At 37.6% G+C, this 21553-nt stretch overlaps 1 protein-coding gene across 2 annotated transcripts; it reads left to right on the top strand.

Annotated features, from left to right (window-relative positions):
* Positions 1–673: 673 nt before the first annotated feature.
* slco1d1 (solute carrier organic anion transporter family, member 1D1) lies at positions 674–21097 on the top strand. Of its 2 annotated transcripts, XM_077233944.1 has the most exons (15): positions 674–833; positions 2170–2226; positions 5104–5245; positions 7121–7253; positions 7426–7550; positions 8078–8224; positions 8608–8706; positions 9773–10033; positions 10142–10306; positions 11964–12159; positions 12569–12734; positions 14773–14957; positions 15515–15579; positions 15678–15795; positions 20232–21097. In XM_077233944.1, the coding sequence occupies exons 2-15, from the start codon at positions 2176–2178 to the stop codon at positions 20449–20451; spliced, it is 2073 nt and encodes a 690-aa protein (XP_077090059.1). In that variant the 5' UTR covers positions 674–833; positions 2170–2175; the 3' UTR covers positions 20452–21097. The 2 variants fall into 2 exon arrangements, with proteins under 2 accessions (XP_077090059.1, XP_077090060.1); XM_077233945.1 differs by lacking the exons at positions 15515–15579; positions 15678–15795 and having other exon boundaries at positions 696–833.
* Positions 21098–21553: the final 456 nt, after the last annotated feature.

Raw genomic sequence — 21553 nt, forward strand, 5'->3', positions numbered from 1 at the left:
TCTCCTCCTTCCCCAGCTCCACCTGTATAGATCTGCTACGGGTAACTTATGTACACTATATTGTACAGCAGCTGCATGTCTTACTTGCTCAAAGCAGTGTGTTGTGTATGTATTGGCAGTAGCAAGTCCCGTACTTGCTCTTCAGCAGCTGCAGCAGCAATGATCTACAACAACAGCAGCAATAAAAGCAGCAGCAGCAGCATAGCAGTGTATCTATTCCACCAAGACCAAATACTGTATATAGACATTGTCAACCATTACCATGCCACACTCAGACACTCAGAGAGTTGTCATGATAGAAGTTGATTAAATTAATTTAAAAATGTTTTTGTTAGTTTGACTAATTAGTTTATTTCTAGATCTAATGAACAAAAAAAACCCTGAATTATAATAATAAAAAAAACAACGCTGTTATAACTTCAATATACCTTTTGTTTTTTATTATTCTTATAATAATTATAATTATTATTGACAAATATTGATATTTTGATGGACTTCTGGAACTGCAGTATTCTTACCAAACATATAGAGTATTTGAATTAGAATGAAGGGTCATTTGACAGTACAAGCATTTGAGTGAAAGCCTCACCCATCTATGTTTGTCCAAAGCGTTATGAGACAGCATTGGTCTGCTGTGCCCCCTTGTAACTCTGAGAAAACCCAGCCCCCCCTCACTTGTAGAGAAGTGGTCTGTTGACAGGATTAGCAAATGGACTTGATTGTTTGGTTACTTATTAGATGAAATGTTATAACATTGCATGATAAGGCCTTACCTGTGAGCAAAGTGTCAGAGTTCTCTATCAATTCACCGAGGGACATCGGCAACAGCACAGGTACATATGATCTCTGTATGCCTTACTGTCTTTACTATAAGTCTGATCGATTTCTTGTTGTTTATAAAAAAAAAAATTCCTGTTTGCAGAGCTGATTTATATCGGTTACACTTTACAATAAACTACATTAGTTACCATGAACTAAGAATGAACAATACTGCAGCATTTATTAATCTTAGTAGTTGATGTTAATTTCAACATTTCCTAATACAGTAGTCAACGTTTGAAGTGGATCAAAAAAATCAAAGTTGTCCTAAGACAAGAACGTGGATTGTTCAAAATTCATGTGTATCTTTGATGAAAGGTTTTGATACACTTCAGACTTTGACTACTGTTCATTTAAAATAAAAATTATATTTGTTTCATTAAGTAATGCACGGTGAACTAACATGAACAAACAATGAATGACTGTATTAACTAACATTAACAAATATTATTAAATACTGTAAAAAATTGCTCATTGTTTGTTCATGTTAATACAACTAATAATTTACGGTTGTAACGTGTTACGTAAATTACAAATAATTTTAACAGATGATACTTCACTGTAAAGTGCAAACGATTTATCTGTAGTGATTATGGATTTTGTTCTATTATATTATACATACTGTATGACCAGAGCTGTTTGTCACTTTCTTTTTGTGAATCTGTGAATTTTGTAACATGTCTATAAAAGCTGGTCACACTATAAAAGGTCTCAATAGCAATCTGCCTTATTATATGATTTTCATAAAATAAATAAAGAGTTTAACCGTTAAACATAACAGTAGAATTTAAAAGGTATGCAAAAATGACCATTGTTTTGATGAACATTATATAAAATTTGTCTTTGCATACAAGCTTAGAGGATTAAATTGGTGAATGTACAGTACAAACCTTTAAACTGAGCATTTATTAGACTTTTGACTCTAAACCTTATACTAATTTAGATTTGCAACCACTTGTGACAACTAGTCAGCTTAAATAATTACTTTTTTTTTGTAGCAGCGTCAAGCAATTTATTTATTTTAAATATTCCTCACAACACGTTTCATTGTCTTCAGCATCAAACCAACACCAACAAAGTTTGTCCTGCTGTCCATGATTCTTGAAAACTTTGATTTTTTCAAACACCCTTCCTCTGGCAGGAAATGTGGTGCAATTTCTGAATCCACGCTCAGCTCTACCCTCAGGGGTCTTTCCCCTCAGATTATGTTTTCTTACTCCCCAGAACAATGGACCCTGAAAACAAAAAATGCTGTTTGCACGACAATAACATGATGCTGGACATAATGGTCCTGGTGTTAACATGCTCCACACTGTTCTGTCATCTTTCATTCGTATCGTTTGCTTCCAGGGCATCATGAGCGTGGAACAGAAGACGGCACGAGAGCCATGCTGCTCCAAATTAAAGGTAATTTTCATTAATCTTCTTCTGCTCTGTAACTTCCTGATTACATTGACCAATTATGATCAAAGACATGAAACAGCCCATTTAATCCCATCAACAACTTTACTTTCTATTGACTTTCTCTGCATACATTCAGTTCGTCTGCAGAGATTTTGTTTAGTAGCCCCAAAAAGAAATTTGGACATTTAAGTCACACACAGTAAAAAAATAAATAAATAAAAAATCAGCCAAGTGAATTTTTTTGGGGGAAAAATTAGCATTAGCACATTTTCCAAGCAAATCATTAAAAAACTATGAAATAGCATTTAGTGGAAATTGCATATATATATGTATATATATATATATATATATATATATATATATATATATATATATATATATATATATATATATATATATATATATATAATATTTTTATATACATTTTGAAAGTTTGAAAACCAGAAAGTGTCCAAATACTTTGTCAATATGCAATTTTTTGATATATATATATATATATATATATATAAAGATATATATATATATATATATATATATATATATATATATATATATATATATATATATATATATATATATATATATATAAATTGCATATTGACAAAGTATTTGGACACTTTCTGGTTTTCAAACGTAAGTGGACCATGTTTATAGCTAATAACCAGTGGTTGTTCTGTCCAAAAATGAAAATTCTGTCATCATTTACTCACCCTCATTTTGTTTCAAACCTGTATGAGTTTCTTTCTTTTGTTGAACACAAAAGAAGATATTTTGAAGAATGTTATTAACCAGACAGTTGATGGTAACCATTATCCTTCATAGGAAAATATATATGAAAGTCAATGGGGTCCATCAACTGTCTGGTTACCAATATTCTTCAAAATATCCTCTTGAGATTTGGAACAATTTGAGGTAACTGATGACATTTTTTTTTATTTGTGGGTGCTAAAACTATCCCTTTAAGACACCTGTGTGAACTTTACTGACTTGTACTGACTTCATACTGTACATCCAATGATGCCTTTTGGCTTGCTTTGTTGGGGACACTTAATATTCTGTTATATTATTGACTTGAATGTACTGACACTATTGCATTTGAACTGACCTGACATGATGACATTACTGTTTTCTCCAGAGTTCATTGAACTCATAATTGATGAACTTAACATCAATTACTGAAATAAACTGAATCAACACTGAACTGATTTCAACTGAATAATGACCGTTCACTATTGTCTTTAAGAGCTGCTTTACAGTGGAATTAAATTCTGTTTGCATCATTGAATCATTATTTTCCTGTTTATCACTGTAAAGCTGCTTTGAAGCAATCCGTTTTGTATAAACCACTATATAAATAAAGGTTACTTGACTTGACTAAAAATCACATGAAATCATTTGTTTACAAGCAAGTGAGGCTTCAATGTGCAATCACTTTTTGTGGCCACTGTATTGACTTCAGTTCATCACCATCAAAAACAGTCAATGGACATCCAGACACATCACATTTACCCCAAAATATAAATTCTGCTATTATTTACTCACCTTCGTATCATTCCAAACCTGTTTGACTTTCTTTCTTCTGTGGAAAACAAAATAAGGTATTTTAAAAGACTGTTTGAGAGTCAATGAGGTCCAAAAAAGGTAACACTTTAATTTATAGTCTCCTTGTTACAGGTTACAAGTAGTTACTATAGTAATAACTATAAATTATGCATACACATAAAACAAACTAAAGCCATACCCTAATCCTATCCCTAAGTATGTAGATAATTAATATTACTCAGTATATCTACACGAATAATTACAGTTTAACAAGGACACCTTAAAATAAAGTTTTATACTTTATTTTAAGGTGTCAGTATTACAGTGTAATTATACATTTAAGTTCATAGTAATAAAAATAAACTACATATTCTTACTATAGGGTTAGGGTTAAGATGAGTTGGTTTAGGTAGTACAGATGATTTGATTTAGGATTAAATGCATGTAATTATGCATAATTATAGTTATTACTACAATAACTACATGTAACATGTAACAAGGACATTGTAAAATAGAGTCTAACCAAATAAAGTATAACCAGACATTCAGGGTTGTAAAGACACCAGGGTGAGTAAGTTATTAATTTTGAGTCCCAAACTGCAAAAGAATTAAAACGTTACTCAAACAGTGCATGGGAAACTTTCCATTCCCAAGCAATACTCTACTAGGAAATTTTCTGGCCTTATCGTTCGGAAGAAATTAGAAGGTCAATGTTTGGGGCAGAGACAGAGTTTTAAGGCAGTTGATGATTAGTGTACTTCCTTTTGGTTAAACAAATCAATGGCATGGCTTCTGACCCAAACTACAGCATACACTTTTTAATGGTTAACTCATGCAACATGAACATACAATGTGTAGAAACTAGTTTGACTAGTCATCAAAATATGGGTTAAATGTCTGTGAACTCTCAGTGTGTAATGTGTCACTGCCATGTCAATACATGACCTACAAAATACATGTGTTCCAAAGCAGCACTTTTTTTGAAGGTCATTTTCAAAGTTTTTTTTGTTTTTTTTTCAATGGACAATTTGTAAGGGATTGTCATTGGTTCCACAGAGCTGTCTACAAAACATACTATCACGGCATTATAATTAAATTATGGTACAACTCAAACTAGCATAGTTCGTAGCTGGTAAGGCTAGTTTTAGAGGGAACTTTTCAGAATTTGCACAATTTATTATTTTTTTATGATCTGTTTTGGCAAACCTGTACAATCTAATTCACATGTTATACGATCTGCTTACTGCCCAACAGACAGTCAGTTTTAAGGTTAGGGTTAGGGGTGGACCGTCATGCTTACTTGCATTTTCTAAAAAATCTTGTGTTTGTCTTTTTCAGTTGTTTTTGGCTTCCATGTGCCTTGTGTTCTTTGCCAAAGCATTTCAGGGCAGCTACATGAAGAGCTCCATCACACAGATTGAGAGACGCTTTGACATTCCCAGCTCACTAATTGGATTCATTGACGGAAGTTTTGAAATTGGTAAGAATCAAAATTACATATGTTGGGCCTTAATGTAGCAGAATGCTATAAACAAATACCTTCATATAAAAAAAAAACCCTCTCATGTTAATTCATTATTTTGGCGAACTGGTGACTGATATGTATGAATTCATTCGAGAGTTTTCGTTCAGTCGTCTTACTCCCCATAGCTTTAGGTATGGGGTAGGGGGTGAACCTTGATGCTTATGTTTTTATAAAAAGTCTTACGGTTCCATTCAAATCACAATGTACAAATTCATACGAATTTATCACTGTTTTCTCCAGAGCTGCTTGCACTCATTCCATAATTTACTCTTTCCAACTTTACATAGATGTTGAAATAAACTGAATCAGCACTGAACTGATTTCAACTGAATAATGACTGTTTATGTTAACTATTGTCTTTTAAAGCCGCTTTACATCAGAATTAAATCCTGTTTGCATCATTGAATCTTTACTTTCCTGTTTATCACTGTCTCATCACAACCCCACCAAATAGTTACATTTTCTCATGAGATCGAATTACATATACTGTACTTTGGCCCCAAAAAGTATATAGACACCTAAGTGGCACTTAAAAATATATAAATGTGTTTTTATATGTAGATGACATTGTATTTTCAGGGGCCACACTGTTTCATTAAGACACAGGTATACTTAAGCGAAATCAAAGAACAAACTGATGTGATGTCGTTTCAAAACCAAATTACGCCAAAACTCGCTTTGTTTGGAGTTTGTTTTGGGAGTTTGAAACAGCTTGCCAAAGCAAACTTTCCGGAAAAGTTCACTTCTTTCACATGGAAATCTTCTCTGGTTCATTTCTCCGGTTCAGTCTGTCAAGGTCAGACATCCACGAGTGAAACAATGAACTTGTATTTCTGATGAAATGAGACACTGATAATGTTTTTTCATGTTTAATACGGTAAAGCTGCTTGATTCTAGGCAATCTATTGTATGAAATAAACGTGACGTGACTATACTAGAGTGCCGAATTGCAGAGCTCGTGCAAATATATTGTTGCTATGATCAGATGCTTTTCTGATAAAAAATGCTTGCTGTTTTCTCAATTGTGTTGTGTTTATTTTGTTATTGAAAGGAAAGTGCGCAGCACATATTTACATATTTCCGATGAGACCACTTTGGCAAGTTACTTGAGTTTATTGAACACAATTAATCTTTGGCGGTATGGCTCCTTATGGGAGTTCTTGCCATAATTACTAACATACAGAGTTTTAGCATTAACCCCTCATAGAACCATCAGCTTATGGTGATATACAGATTTAAGACAGTTTAGTAATGTATTTAAGCAACAGTTTTAACATGTAAACGTAGCAGTGAAATCTGGGATGTCTATACTGTAGCTTGGCTATGAGGATGAGTGTTTCTTGGCGATGATGTCCGTAACGCTAGGACTTGGAAGCCTTGGAAGCCTTGGTAATCTGAAACAAAGAAGTTAACAGCCAGAAGGTGCATGGAAGTATGCTTGATACTTATAGTGGTAGGGGCGGGAGGGTTGCGAGCAGTTTGAGTATGTTTCCCGGGCAGTAGTGCCACGTATATATATCCTCCCGGTCTAATAGGAGAATGGTGGTGGTTGGAGCGATTTGACAGCTGACCGTGTCAGATGATCGCGACCAATGCCTACGTGTCCTGTCTGAACTAACGCTGCGCTCGATTAATCTAACCGTCGTTCTCAGCAGTGTGGGCGTGTCAGATGTTCGATAACAGTATATTGTTGGTCACGTATTTCGAACATCCTTTTACCCCTAAGCGAAGAATAAAAAATTGTGTAATTGCGAGTACATTTGCTATATATTTCTCTCTTAGGCAATACAGCGATTTTAACAGGATACCAATTGTTTGTTTGTTTTTCAGGTAATCTGTTGGTAATAGCTTTTGTGAGTTACTTTGGCGCTCAACTACATAGACCACGACTGATAGGAGCTGGATGTTTACTCATGGCCATGGGATCCTTCATTACCGCGGCACCACATTTATTCCAAGGACTGTAAGTTTAAGTGGATGAACATATTTAACATTTGACAATGTACGGCTTTTAGAAATACACATGAACTACACTTAAACCCACTTCGGTTACTGTATTTGTAACAGCAAGTTCACATTTCTGGATCCAAGTAAATACTGGTAGTATGTGTCAAACGTGTGTTTATATTCCACAGGTACAAATACGAGACAACAATTACACATTCTTCTGCCTCCAATGGGACAGAGAGTATTCTACCATGCTTAACCAATAGAAGTATTTCACAAGATAATGAAATTCACACAATGGAAGTTCAAGCAGGTAAGTTGTTCGAGTTTGAACCTGACACAGATTAAGGTGATGGGCCTTCCTTCACAATGTTCGCTGCTAAGATCAAGCCTCTCCACTTAAGTTTCTTCTTCCAAAAATCCAATAAAAATCCAATAATATATATTCAATTAAACTATAAAAATGGCATTACATTTTATTTAAGTAACAGAAATATGAGCCAGACATATACAGATTCAACCTAATACTGGCATCCACATTCTTATGAAAGAACAGTTATTCTGAGAAGATACCAGACATAAGTTGGGAAAGTGGAGCTGTAAAATCAGTTTTCATGTTTGGCTTGTAATATGAATGTACCACCAACATTGACCTACCACTCTAGATTGCTTATCTAGCTTTGTATTTCTGAACTCTGAACTTTTGGAGACCCAATACGTTGAAATTGATCGTTTTTTTATGTAATTGATACTTAGACTTTGACTTCATTGAGATGCTTTGAGGTATGTTAGCAGAGTCTTGTGTGTAGTTGTTCATTTGTGGTGTTTTTGTTCCTCCAGAGTGTGAGAAAGCAACCAGTTCCTCCATGTGGCTCTACGTCTTTCTTGGGAACATGCTTCGTGGGGTGGGGGAGACACCAGTCATGCCTCTAGGGTTATCTTACCTAGATGACTTTTCGAAGCATGAAAACACAGCTTTTTACCTAGGTATAATTGATTGCCGGTTTTACTATATTACCAATTCTGTCATACATTTAAGCCTGTTAACATCCTGCTAGTTACAAAGCAACCCCATAAGATTGCGCTCAATTTCGCAATTGAAATTTTTCAAGATAATTGTTCCTTATTTTAATAGCGTACTGTGCTTGATTTGATTTCTGATGATTTATAACATTGTTATGAAAATGTCAGGCAAAAAATTCATTTGGAGGGGGGATTGGGGTTGGGGGGTTGAGGGAGGGAGTGAAATAGGATGGGTTCACGACATTTTCTTGACATGTGATAAACATCACCATCCTGCTTTTTCTCTGATTAAGACGATGTCAGTGTGAATCAGCATTTTTGTTCTGATTGAGGTCTTGTTTTTTCAGCTCTCATACAGACGGTGGGAATAATGGGGCCCATGTTCGGATTCATGTTAGGATCTTTCTGTGCCAAGCTCTATGTGGACATCGGCGCCGTTGACTTAAGTAACACTGTTCTTTCAAACTGTAAACAATCAGATGCTGGTATTCACCTGTTCAACCAATAGAGACTAGAACTGATAATGGCTCTTTGCCCTAAACTGATCTTACATTTGACTATACCAAATTGGTGATTTAAGAACTTTTCATGGTTATACAATATGGGAAGAAAATATATAAAACATACATAAATATTTGATACATTAAATTAAATTTTTGGACAATAAATAAATCTAAATAAATGTTTTAAATAAATATATATATTTTTACAGACAATATAGCCAATATTAAAAATGTATACTGTTTGTCTGTTTAATCTTAATAAACTAACTAACTAACTAAACCAATCTATAATTTTATAATCTGCAAGCAAAATTGTATAATATAATATAATATAATATAATATAATATAATATAATATAATATAATATAATATAATATAATATAATATAATATAATGTTATTAATAATGTTCTTTTCATTAAAATATTCAGGAAAACTAAAAATAGAAGTCAAGAAAATGATGTATGGCATTGCAAAACATATAATTGACCAAAACTGACATGATAATAATTTTCTGCGCATTTCTAGAAAAAAACTCCCAGCAACCTTTCCTAAAGACGTTTGATACATAAAAAATAGCACTTGTACCTTCAGTTTTACTGTGTCATAGTTGCTTGTTTGCATGCAAATAATGTGAAAAGTAGATGTTTGTCCTTTAGTCTAATCGATTGGTCAGGTCACTTGGTCAGTTGGTTCAGAAGGTTAACTTTAAAAATCACTCTGTTTACTCAAGAGGATTCATGCATGCAGTATAATACACATTAATACCTGAAGTCATGTGCTTATGTGATGTTAATGAATGACATGACTTTATGATATGCATATATGTGACACATTCACAGTGTTTTCTGAGTAAAATTCAACTAGTCTTCTATACAATTACTTACTGACTGACTAACTTAGTTTCCCTTTGACATAAAGGGTCTTCAGTCATACTGTTCATTAGGATTTCAAATATAAACTGCCTGATTTGTGAACAAAATGTCCATGTCTGTTTTTTTTCATGTAGATATCATCACCATCAACCACAAAGACTCACGTTGGGTTGGTGCCTGGTGGCTGGGCTTTTTGATAACTGGTGGAGTGATGCTACTGGCTGGAATTCCCTTTTGGTTCCTTCCCAAATCTCTTTCTAAGCAGGGTGAGACTGAAACTGAGAAAAAGTTGAATGTTCTAGAGGGCGAGCAGGACCGCTTCATTCCTGACAACAACAAACACAGCACTCCTCCCAAAAAACCTGCTCCGGTTACCATGGCAGCTCTGGCTAAAGGTGTGCATTTCATTAATATATATATTTTTTGCAATATGTTTATTACTAGGATATCGTTGAGACATTAAGCATACATGACCCTTGTGTAAAGCTTATTAATGTTTTTAGATTTTCTGCCATCTCTGAAGAAACTCTTCAGCAACCAGATTTATGTGCTCCTCCTGGGCACTGCTTTTGTGCAAGTCAATGGTTTCATAGGAATGATCACATTCAAACCAAAGTTCATGGAGCAAACTTATGGTCAATCACCATCAAGGGCCATATTTTTGATAGGTGGGTTTACATTTATTTTACGTTAACTGACTTTGTTTAAGCCTCTTAAATATTAATTTCCATATAAAAACACATAGTGAGGTTAATTGTGTCCCTCTTATTCATATGTAAAAAAAATACTTTCACAAAATCTAGCTGATGTTGACACATCAACAATAATACAATAATCCATCCCAATCTTATATATATATATATAAATAAAACAAAATGTCTTAAGTTATCCATGTAACCATGGTTCCCTGAGAAAAGGGAATGAGACGCTGCTTCCCCTAGGGGTCGCTATGGGGAATGCCACCGGCATATCCGGTGTCTCAAGAATGAGTCTAAACACGACAATGAACTTAAGATTGGCAGGGAGTAGCCTATGAAGTCACCACTGGTATAAAAGGGCACCTGTGCAATACGTCATCCACTTCTCATCTAAAGGAGACATCTGCAGGAATACCGAAAGCATGGAAAAGGGATGCAGCGTCTCGTTCAAGCTGGGACTGAGATGGGTCTTGTGCATGTTGCCCAGAACCTCTATCACCTCTACCCTTACCCGCGACTGCTACAAGGAGGCTCACAGAGAACCTAACCCCTTGACATCACTATCCGAGCGTAGCTCTGAGAAGCGGAGACCTCTATAAAACGACTCTCTATGGCGAGAAGAGGCCTGATAACGCTCCACGTAAAGGCAGTGATCAAGGAGGCTCAGGGAGAGCCTAACGACTCAGCACTACTGCCTGGTACAGCTCTGAGGACGGAGGCCTCAGCATAACAACTCTCTGAAGTGAGAGGAGTCCTAACTATGTTCTACACCAAGGACAGCTACCAAGGAGGTTCACAGCTAGACTAGCTATTCGACGTTGATATCCGGGCCAAGCTCTGAGGAGCGGAAGCCTCAGTAAGAAAACTCTCTCTAGCAAGAGGTGGCCTAACGACGCTGTAGCCCAGGAGGCTCACAGAGAGCCTAACAACTTAGCAAACTGCCTGGCTAAGCTCTAGAGGCAGATGCCTCAGCATGGCGACTACATAGAGCCAACCATTTGATGGCGCTATCTGAACGGAGCTCTAGGAAGCGGATCTTTAGCCTAACGACTCTCAAGTGAGAGGAGCAAAAGACTACTTCCATAAATAAACAGTCAAGGAGGCTCACAGAAATCCTAACTACCTGACTCTACTTAAGAGAGCAAAGCTCTGAATGTAGTGTACCTGAATGCAGTAACTAAGGAGGCTCACTGAGAGCTGCCCGGGTTTCTTCATTGAGCAGATGATGAAGAATGCACACAATGCAGGCAAACAGCCCGAGGACTGAGCGTGCACGCTAATCACCCATGCAAACAATGCATATATCGTATGTCATCAAGCGTCAGAAACGCTGACACGGATGTACACACTTCCTAAAGCGCTTTAGCATGGTCACCTTCGTTTAGAAAAACATTCAAACAGACGGATCTTGAAGACAAGAAGAGGATGACGTATTGCACAGCTGCCCTTTTATACCAGTGGTGATGTCATAGGCTGCCACCTGACAATGTCATATTCATTGTCGTTTTTAGAATATAGCGACCCCTGTAGAACGCTGAGCGAGTTCCCTTTTATAAAAGGAACTGTGTTATAAGTTTGAGGACTCAATTGAAATGCATGTATGACATTTGTTAAATTATCTTTTCAGGCATTATGAATCTACCAGCTGTGGCCTTTGGAATCATCACTGGAGGGTTTATAATGAAGAAGTTCAAACTGAATGTTTTAGGAGCTGCCAAGATCTGCATTGGTGCCTCTATTATAGCTTTCATTTCGCTGATCATTCAGTATTTCCTGCAGTGTGACAACTCACAAGTGGCTGGACTTACAGTGTCATATCAAGGGTAAACACTCCAGAAATAGTCCTACAGTTCATTGTGTTATTGATCATCATTTTCTGTGGCAGCTTTGAGTGGTCAATGGAATTGATGAATGGCATCTTCTAACCCTCGTGTCCTATTTAGGTCTCAGAGACCCAGATTTCTTTTGCGGGAAAAAAAACAAGTAGCAATTTTGACATTAACTTCTTTTGGTGCCATTTCTTTTATAATTTCCTCATATCAAATCAAAATATTAAATACGATTAGGAAAATAAATTTGTAATGCATTTTTCAGGCATTCAAATGGCCGTTGCCATCTTTGAACAATAATTCATTTTTTTTGTAATCCGAGAAAATTACTATAATATTTATGTCCATAAGTACAACTATATTGAATTTTAAGTGGTTTTATTATTCTGTTTATTTCTAAAAGGGCTCCAGAGGTGTCCTACCAGAAGAACGCACTCCTCTCTCAGTGTAACATTGGTTGCTCCTGCTCCCTCAAGCACTGGGATCCGATATGCGCAAGCAATGGCATGACCTATGTCTCCCCCTGCCTCGCTGGCTGCCAATCCTCCACTGGTGTTGGCAAGGAGATGGTAAGCTATTCACACTTTTCCAGATAACTACATGCCTGTTGCTGAATCTGTTTTGGCCACAGGCCTCTATACATTTATACCAATTTTATTTGTGTGTGTCCCAGACAGCAACATAGTGTCCATATCCAGCCCACATCTGGTACTCGTTGAATCAACATGTACCCTGATCTGGTCTGACACTATGTTGCTGTCTGGGGTGTTATTGTGATATTATACAACATCTGTACTATGACACATTTGAGTAAACAATCTATTAGACGTGAAACTGCTGTCATGTGATACATTTCTTTGTGAAACAGATTTTAGCGATAAAGATTTGATTGAATCATAGACCATGGACAAGGATCATTATAGTTAACTAAAATCAAAACCTAGTTGTGAAATATTGTGAACTCCTAAATTTGCATTTTCTTTTTAGACCACGGGGTCCAAAAGTCTAAGACCACTTGTCTTGTAGAAACTGATTCTAATTAGCAAATTTGTAATGATTTGGTATTAACCTTCTGTTGTTGTATGGTCATTATAGACCAAAAAAAATAAATAAAAAATTCCTACATCATCAGAATGGTACAAAACTCTGTGAATTGTGTTGCATTTGCTATGTGACGTCAAAAACTTGTTTTGATAAAAATCGTGGGCTTCAATTCAAAAACACTTAATGGTCGTAAAAAATAGTCACACTCTTGTTGTTCGCGGTCAAAAATGACTGCCATAGACATTGAATGGAAAATAGGCAAAATTACAAAAATACAGAGACTTTTTGTGTGTACAATTTACAAATAAGCAATAATGCAGAACAAAGTGCACAGCAATGAAAGGGTGACACCCTAAAATATCAAGAGGGAAAAATAGACACTTTAGCTGTAAGAATATGGCAAAATTCAACCAGAAGACTCAAATATGGGTGGTGATGGCGCAGTAGATAAGATGCATGTCTTTGGTGTGAGAGACCTGGGTTCGAATCCACTGTGAGACACCATTGTTTCCCTGAGCAAGACACTTAACCCCTAGTTGCTCCAGAGGCGTGCGACCTCTGACATATATAGCAATTGGAAGTCGCTTTGGATAAAAGCGTCAGCTAAATTAATAAATTTAAATGTAAATAAGAGGTTAAAATCAGGTTCATTAAGCTCTGATAAAAAAGAAAATCTGGTTAATTTTTTTAACATTTCTAATGAATTTTGATGTTATGTGTAACAAAATGCCTGGGTAGTAAAATTAATTTAAAAACTTACACTGCAAAACAAGATTTCAAAAACAAAAACCTTGACAAAAAGTAGTCTTCAAGAATGTCTGTATATAATTAAATCCACAACCAGAAGATCAAATAATCAAAATAAGTATTTATGTCTAAAATCAACTAGAGAATTTGTAAGCTTTTGTATATAGTCATATATGAATCTAGATACACCACGGCAATAATATGCCTTCAAAAATTTGATTTTAACAGTTGTGCCGATTTTAACATGAAATATAGCTTTAATTGAAAAGTAATACAAAATATTATTTTTTTCCAATGGGGAAAATATGATCATAATTATTGCATAAACATTACTAAGTACAATGAAACTCTCTTTACTGAAAATTTTAAAAAGTTACATTTCAGGTGTTCAGTCACTTTTGACCACGAACAACACAAGTGTGATTCCCAACTGAACAATACAAAAGGGTTAAGTATGTCCCCCAAGGGGCAGTTAAACTCGCTCCGGCATGGACTAGTTTATGTAAACCTGATGATTCATGTTATGCCAGCATGATGTAAGAGTGTTCCAAAGAGCAGGTTGTGAGCCTTGTGGAGGAGCTGACCTTTTGTACAAACGAATGAACATGGTTCACTTACATTTGATTAGTGTCCCAGAATTGGTGTTAAATATTTGTTTAAACTAAATTTCTTAATTAGAGACATTTTCAACATCCTAAAAATGTGTTTATTGCTAAAAAAAATTAAATACAAAATAATACAAAAAATCCAAGATGTTTGGACCCCACTGCATTGGCTGGTACTGCATTTGATAACATAATCTCATTCTTTTCAAAGGAATTCCACAACTGCACCTGTATTGGAGAGTCGTCTTTCCCCTATGCAAATATGTCAGCAGTGCTCGGCCAGTGTCCTCGAAAGAATGATTGTGACTACATGTTTAAGTTCTACATGGGGGTATCAGTAATTGGTGCCTTTATCTCAGCTTGTGGGGCCACACCAAGTTACATTATTCTACTCAGGTAACAAATGTTCCTAACTGTGCAACACACTCATTTGAGAGACTTGAATGTGTTTGAGGAAAACTGTACAATGCAATATGTGGGTCCTTTGTGGTGCCTTTTCATCCTCATTAAACGGCACAAAGACAAAAATAAATCGCCTTAGGGAACAGACTAGTTGAAGTCACGTACTAATATATGATGCCATATTTTCACTCTGTTAGGGTCATAAACATTACTGTTACAATACGTAATCCTTTAATTTGATTGTTCTAACTTTTTCATAAGTATGTTCCTGTAAGAGTTTTAACCCAATTATAGTTATTATAATGCATGAAATATTGTGAAAAGGAATAACAGGTAGACTAACGAGGTTGAAGTAACACCAACATTTCCTTAAAAATACATAATGTGTATCATAGCAAACAGACCTTTTTCAAGTTATATTTTATCTTAGCCTATTCCACCCTGTTAGAAATTCCTCCCTGTTACATACATACATACATAAAAACAAAACAGATTTTTTTAATTTATTTTTTTAATGATGATAAATGTTCTCATGATTGACCTTTTCTTAGATCCATAAAACCAGAACTGAAGTCTTTTGCTCTTGGTATGCATACGTTGGTTGTTCGGACTCTGGGTAAGAGTATTTTATTTTATTTTTTTACTTATTCTTAACGCAATATTGTAAAACAGCAGAAAAAAAGTATCTTCAGCTGATCTGAGAAACTTTTCTAGGTGGCATTCCCCCTCCAATTTATTTCGGAGCCTTGATTGACAAGACCTGTCTGAAATGGGGCACAAAACAATGTGGAGGGAAAGGAGCGTGTCGTATCTACGAAACAGGCGCCTTCAGGTTAGTACTGGAAACTTACATTGTTTTAAGAAGTTGAACAGATAAAAGTTAAACCAAGTCTTCCTTAAAGATGAATGTGAAATTTCACATTACAAACTTGTAAATATCTTGTAAATAAATAAAAGATATCAAGATATCAAGGGCACTATCTTTTACCCAGCGGAATTGACTTTGTACGCATGTATCATTCCTATTTTGCACCCGACGCACAGCGGATTTTTCCCTCCACATACGCACGTCGGTAAATTTGGGAATGAACTTGCGCTCCCAGGGGCAGTTCAGCGGAAAGAGGCGGTGTGTTCCAGCGCAAACGTTCCCTGGTCCTATTTTGCAGTTTCAGGAAACAATTCCGCCACAGACCAGGAAAAACCTAGTCTAAAGTCAGTGGCGTGTAATTCAGATGCTATTTTAAGTGCACATGCTTGGCCATAATGTAGCATGTGCACAACGCGCATACACTTTGCTTCTCTCATTCACACAGATGCAGCAGTTCCCATTTTTGCAATTGCAAACCATTCATAATTACAAGGAAAAATATTACCACACGAGGGAAATCATTGTGATGTCCATTAAGATGTGAAAAATTAGGCATAAATCTAGCTGACACATTTACCTAAATTATTATACGCTTGTTTAACCAAAGCTAATTTGGGTGGGGTTCTCCCATCCCCACACAATGTCACTTCTCTGTCTTTTACGGCCCTGATGAGAACGTCGGTCTCCTCGGCTGTGAACTGCTCCTGGCGTGTGCCTGGCAAATCAGCCATTATAGTAATAGCAATCCGCCATGGAACAAGAGCGCCTGCTTTTAAAGGGAATGTGAGATGACGCACTGATTGGTTTATTGCACGTTACACCCAAACCACACCTAGGAGTAATGTAGCTACTTCAGACCAACTCATTTTAGATTTGCGTCAGGCGCAAGAGTAATTTATCGGAGATCCGCCCACAAAGTTACTTGCGTTTCGCGTTTGATACTTGTGTTTTAGATCGTTAAAATAGGGCCCCTTGTATCATTGATCAGACAAAAAGATAACTTGACCCAAAACTGGCAGCCATTGGCAAAAACAATGTTTTTGCACTTTTGGGGAAATTAGCCCACCAGTCATCGTAGTCATCTTTCCAAATAGTACTGGAAAAGGTGAAAGCACTATAACATTAACAAAAAAATTATGACCTTAAATTTCATTTGACGAAAAGCTTTCATGACAAGCATGAAATATTTGCAGCACAGCAGGAATAGTGGAACAGTGCAACTTCATTCATCATGTTGTCGTCGTGCACCTTACTACAGCCACAGGCTGTTAGAATATTGAGTTTGTTATTCATTGTCACTGTAATTAACCAAATAATATTGTTTAATTTGCTCATATGTAAAGAGTTAAATTGTGTTTTTATGTGTTTTTTTAACAACTAATTAACTGTAAATAGTTCCCACTTTAGATTAGGAAAATGGAAAAATAAAATGCAATATATTAAACACTAAATATGAATTAGTATTAATTATTTGTAAGTACTTTATTACTGTATACTTATTATAAAGTGTTACCATATTTTGTAACATTATAGATGCCTTACTGTCAGATTTGAACAATTGAATGCATCCTTGATGAATCAAAGGATTATTTTTTAATCTTACTTACCCCAAACTTTTTAATGGTCTCCTGCGTCTCTGCTGGTTCTGCCCAGCTCAAATCTCCTATGTCTCCAAAGAGCAGAATTAGTAATCCCTCGAGGACCACACAATAGGATTTTTACCATTGGCGTGCCTCACTAACTTCCCGGATAACTCACTGTGTGTGTACTATCTTACAAGATGGTATGAATACACCAAGACACACCTGCCCGGTAATGCTCCTCTGGGGTTTTTGGAGTGGGTGCAGGTGAACTGCGGGTCTGCTTTCACCATCTGCCCATCTGAGGAGGACGTCACCAGCCCCACACGGGACCCAGAGCCCAGCCAGCCACTCTGTACGACATTATGCCAGAGCCCCAGACATAGAGCCTGAGCCTGCCACGATGATAAGGCCAAAGAGAGTGACTGAGCCGACCATCGCCCTTGAGCCCGAGCTCGATAATAAGTCTGACCAGGTATGCGAGCCGGCTCCATTGTCCATGGTTGCTCGTAGTGTACGAGGACATAGAGGAAAGCCCCGCTCAGACTCCCACCACTGATATTTCCCTGAATCTCTCGTCCTTGTTGCTCCTGCTTAGCACCAAGTCTCCTGCATCTCCGCTGGTCCTGCCCAGCTCCAAGTCTCCTGCGTCTCCACTGGTCGAGCTCCAAGTCTCCTGTGTTTCTGAAAGATCCCGCATAGCCTCCCTCTCCTGCCTCCTCTTCCAAAGCCAGCCAGTCTATCTGCCCCGCCTCTGCTGGTTCCCTTCTGCTCCTCGGCTCCTCCTTTGCTCCTCACTATGCTGCGTGGATACCAGCTCCGCCATGGCTAGAGGATTGCAGCATGGCTCCACCTCAAGCTGCCAAGCCCATCACTCCACCTCGGCTTAGCTACCATTCGGCTCCACCTTGGCTCCTGCCTCCCTCGGCTCCACCTGGGACAAATGCTTTCACGGCTCCACCGGGCTCCCTCGTCCCTCCAGCTCTGCCTTGGTCAGACATTGCTCTGCCTTCGCCATGGACTTCTGGGCCATCACCTGCGCTTCGTCCCTCCACCCCTTTGGCTCCATTGGGCTCCTTTGCTCCTCACTATGCTGCGTGGATACCAGCTCCGCCATGGCTAGAGGATTGCAGCATGGCTCCACCTCAAGCTGCCAAACCCATCACTCCACCTCGGCTCAGCGACCATTCGGCTCCACCTTGGCTCCTGCCTCCCTCGGCTCCATCTGGAACAAATGCTTTCACGGCTCCACCGGGCTCCCTCGTCCCTCCAGCTCTGCCTTGGTCAGACATTGCTCTGCATTCGCCATGGACTTCTGGGCCATCACCTGCGCTTCATCCCTCCACCCCTTCGGCTCCATTGGGCTCCACCTTCCCTCCGGCTCTGCCGCTATCCTCCCGTACCCTGGGTCCACCTTGGATGCTTGTTGTTGTGGCTCTACCTCAGTCTCCTGAACCTTCATTGTCGCTTGGTCTCAGCGACTCTTCTCCACCGCCTGGGTCTTCACCTCCATCATCTCTGTCTCCGTCAGCTGTCCCTTCTTCTGTGTAAGCTCACTCCCTTGGATGAATTGCAACCCCACACATAGATGGATAGCATTCACCTTTTCTTCTCCGGATAATCCATTTTCCAGATGTCCCAATCAGTCGGAAGGGGGCTTCATCAGAGAAAATTAATTTGCCCCAGTTTTCTGCTGTCCAATCCTTGTACATCCTACAGAATTCCAGTCTGTTCTTGATGTTTTTATTGGTGAGAAGAGGCTCCTTTGCAGCCGTTCTTGACATAAGGCCGTTGTCCCAAAGTCTATAAAGATATTGAGCAAGCTCTGCACTGTTGGTGACACAATTCCGTAGCTGAGTCTTTAGAAATAGACAGTTGCCACTTGCTGGAAACTCTGGGATGTCCTGAAGCCTTCTTTACTGCAGTTGAACCCCTCCTTGAAGTTCTTGATGATCGGGTAAATGGTTCTTTCAGGTGCAATATTCTTTGCAGAAATTTCCTTGCATGTGAGGCTATTTTGATGCAATGCAATGATTGCTGCACATCTTTTTTTGGAGGTAACCATTGGTAACACAAGAGGACAATGACGATATGAGCAGATACATGAGTCTTTGTTTCTTCACCAAGTTTCAAAGCTATTGACTGCTACTGAAGCAGGAGTATTAGATATTAGGAGTCTTACGAGTAGATCACTTGGAATATTGCTAGGTGAGTATAACAGGTAAGGAGTCCATAATCCACCTTGGAGACCAGACAAAGTGTGACTGTGAGGTGTGTGCTCTTATATAGGTCCTGATTGGCATGCTTAGGAGAGACAGGTGCAGGTGAACAGTATTCAGGTGAGAATGAGCATTGGGTGTGTGAGACAGTGTAGCCTGGTGAGACCAGGACACCATCCAAATGACAGAGTGGTTTTACCTGACTAGTACTTTTTCACACTTTCCCATTATCTGATGATATGATTAGTGAAATGATGTTAGCTTGTTATTTTGTGCCAGGGCTAAAGTGAAATTTAGGATGAAGTTAATGTTTTTGGCCATTTGATCACTCAAATAATCTATGCACAATAATCTAGTAACAATGTGAATCATCACCACTGAATAAGCAAACTTTGCAAACCAAATGACTTTTTGTCACTTCCAATGCTTTTGGCTATAGCTATATTTTTAATTAAATAAATGCAGCCTTGGTGAGCATCAGACTTAAAAAACATTTAAAACAAAAACAAAAAAAAACATAATTAGTCCAAACTTTTGACCAATAGTGTACAAAATGTTTATTTTCTAACTACAGATTCTGGTCTCTTTTTTTTCCCTACAGAAATTCTTTCTTCGGTCTTATTTATGGCCTTTATGCCTCATCCTACCTGTTGTGGGGGATCATGTACAACAGACTGTCTCATCGTGAAAAGAAGCTTGCACTAAAGGATCAGTTAAAAGCTCCAGAACAGGATGGCAGTGGGGTATCTAATGGCAATATGAATGCCCCTTCAGCTATTGTAAAATGCAATGAAAATCCAGACCAGGAGACTACTATCTAAAGAGACTACTATGTCAAGTTTCAAGACAACTGCAAAGTCAAATGTGTGGGTTGCACCAACGTAATAGAGTGTTAGTGAAGTTACAACTGCCACTTGTACATTTATTGATAAGAAAATACTGTTTGTGAACTCATCTACAGACTTTCTACATTAGGTTAAACTTCACCTTCATTTTCAGATATTTCCTGGATCTAATACATTTATTTGTATCATTTACACATTTAAAGAACCACATTCAAGCAGTATCCAATCAAACAACTATAAGCTAGAAAGTAATATATTATACTCAAAGAAACCATGCCTACTGTATGTATGGATAATAATGTGTTTTCTCAGACCAGAACATTGTTACGTAGAATCACTGTTATAGTGTCAGGTCATTGTGAGCTCACTGTTTCCTTTTTCTTAGGAGCTGCTTGTCATGTCATTATGATATACATTTGGGTCACATCATCTTATTTTGTCATTTATATATATAAATGTTTTGTAAAAATTCTGAATGGAATAAAATTGTACGTATGCAGCTGTAAATAATGGACAGTATGTCATGTACATGGAAAATTGGATCCTTTTGCAACAGTGCTTATGAAATTAAAATTCTTTCTTTGTAAGTCCTATACATATAGAATAAAATAATTTGTCTGTGTCCCTGCTCTCAACCCTGTTATGCTGTGACATCCCATTTTTTAAATAATGTTCTGGTCTAAATGACATCATATTGAAGGGAGTGACATTTTCTGCACAGGTTTAAAACCGAGTAAACAATCTTTATTGTCCATATTTCATTATGTTTACATTATGTTTACATTGTGTTTTTCATTATGTTAGGCATCAGGGCTCATTCTACTAGGGGGGTCACTTCTTCCCTAGCTTTGGGGTAACCCCTACAGCATGTTTTTGATGCGGCAGGCTGTTTTGTGGCAGCCGCTTCTGTTATGGCCTCCATGACAAAAAAAATAGTTGCCCTGACTTACGCCACAGGCTAGTGTGGTGGATGTAGGTCTGAAGAGCACGGTCTGGACACAGTATGTGAAGTCTCTCCTGACCCAGCGTTGTGAACGGCGGAGGGCAGAAGGCCTCAAGAGTGACCGGATATACGATC

Source organism: Siphateles boraxobius, unplaced genomic scaffold, assembly GCF_051911475.1.
Source record: "Siphateles boraxobius isolate OS27281-9 unplaced genomic scaffold, OSU_SipBor_1 19, whole genome shotgun sequence".
NCBI lineage: Eukaryota > Metazoa > Chordata > Actinopteri > Cypriniformes > Leuciscidae > Siphateles > Siphateles boraxobius.

Bases quoted from the DNA above. Each gene is read 5' to 3' on its own strand.
- slco1d1 (XM_077233944.1), top strand. From the start codon at position 2,176: ATGAGCGTGGAACAGAAGACGGCACGAGAGCCATGCTGCTCCAAATTA. The intron at 2,227-5,103 runs GTAATTTTCATT...TGTCTTTTTCAG, and splicing joins CATGCTGCTCCAAATTAAAG to TTGTTTTTGGCTTCCATGTG. The intron at 10,034-10,141 runs GTGTGCATTTCA...TAATGTTTTTAG, and splicing joins CATGGCAGCTCTGGCTAAAG to ATTTTCTGCCATCTCTGAAG.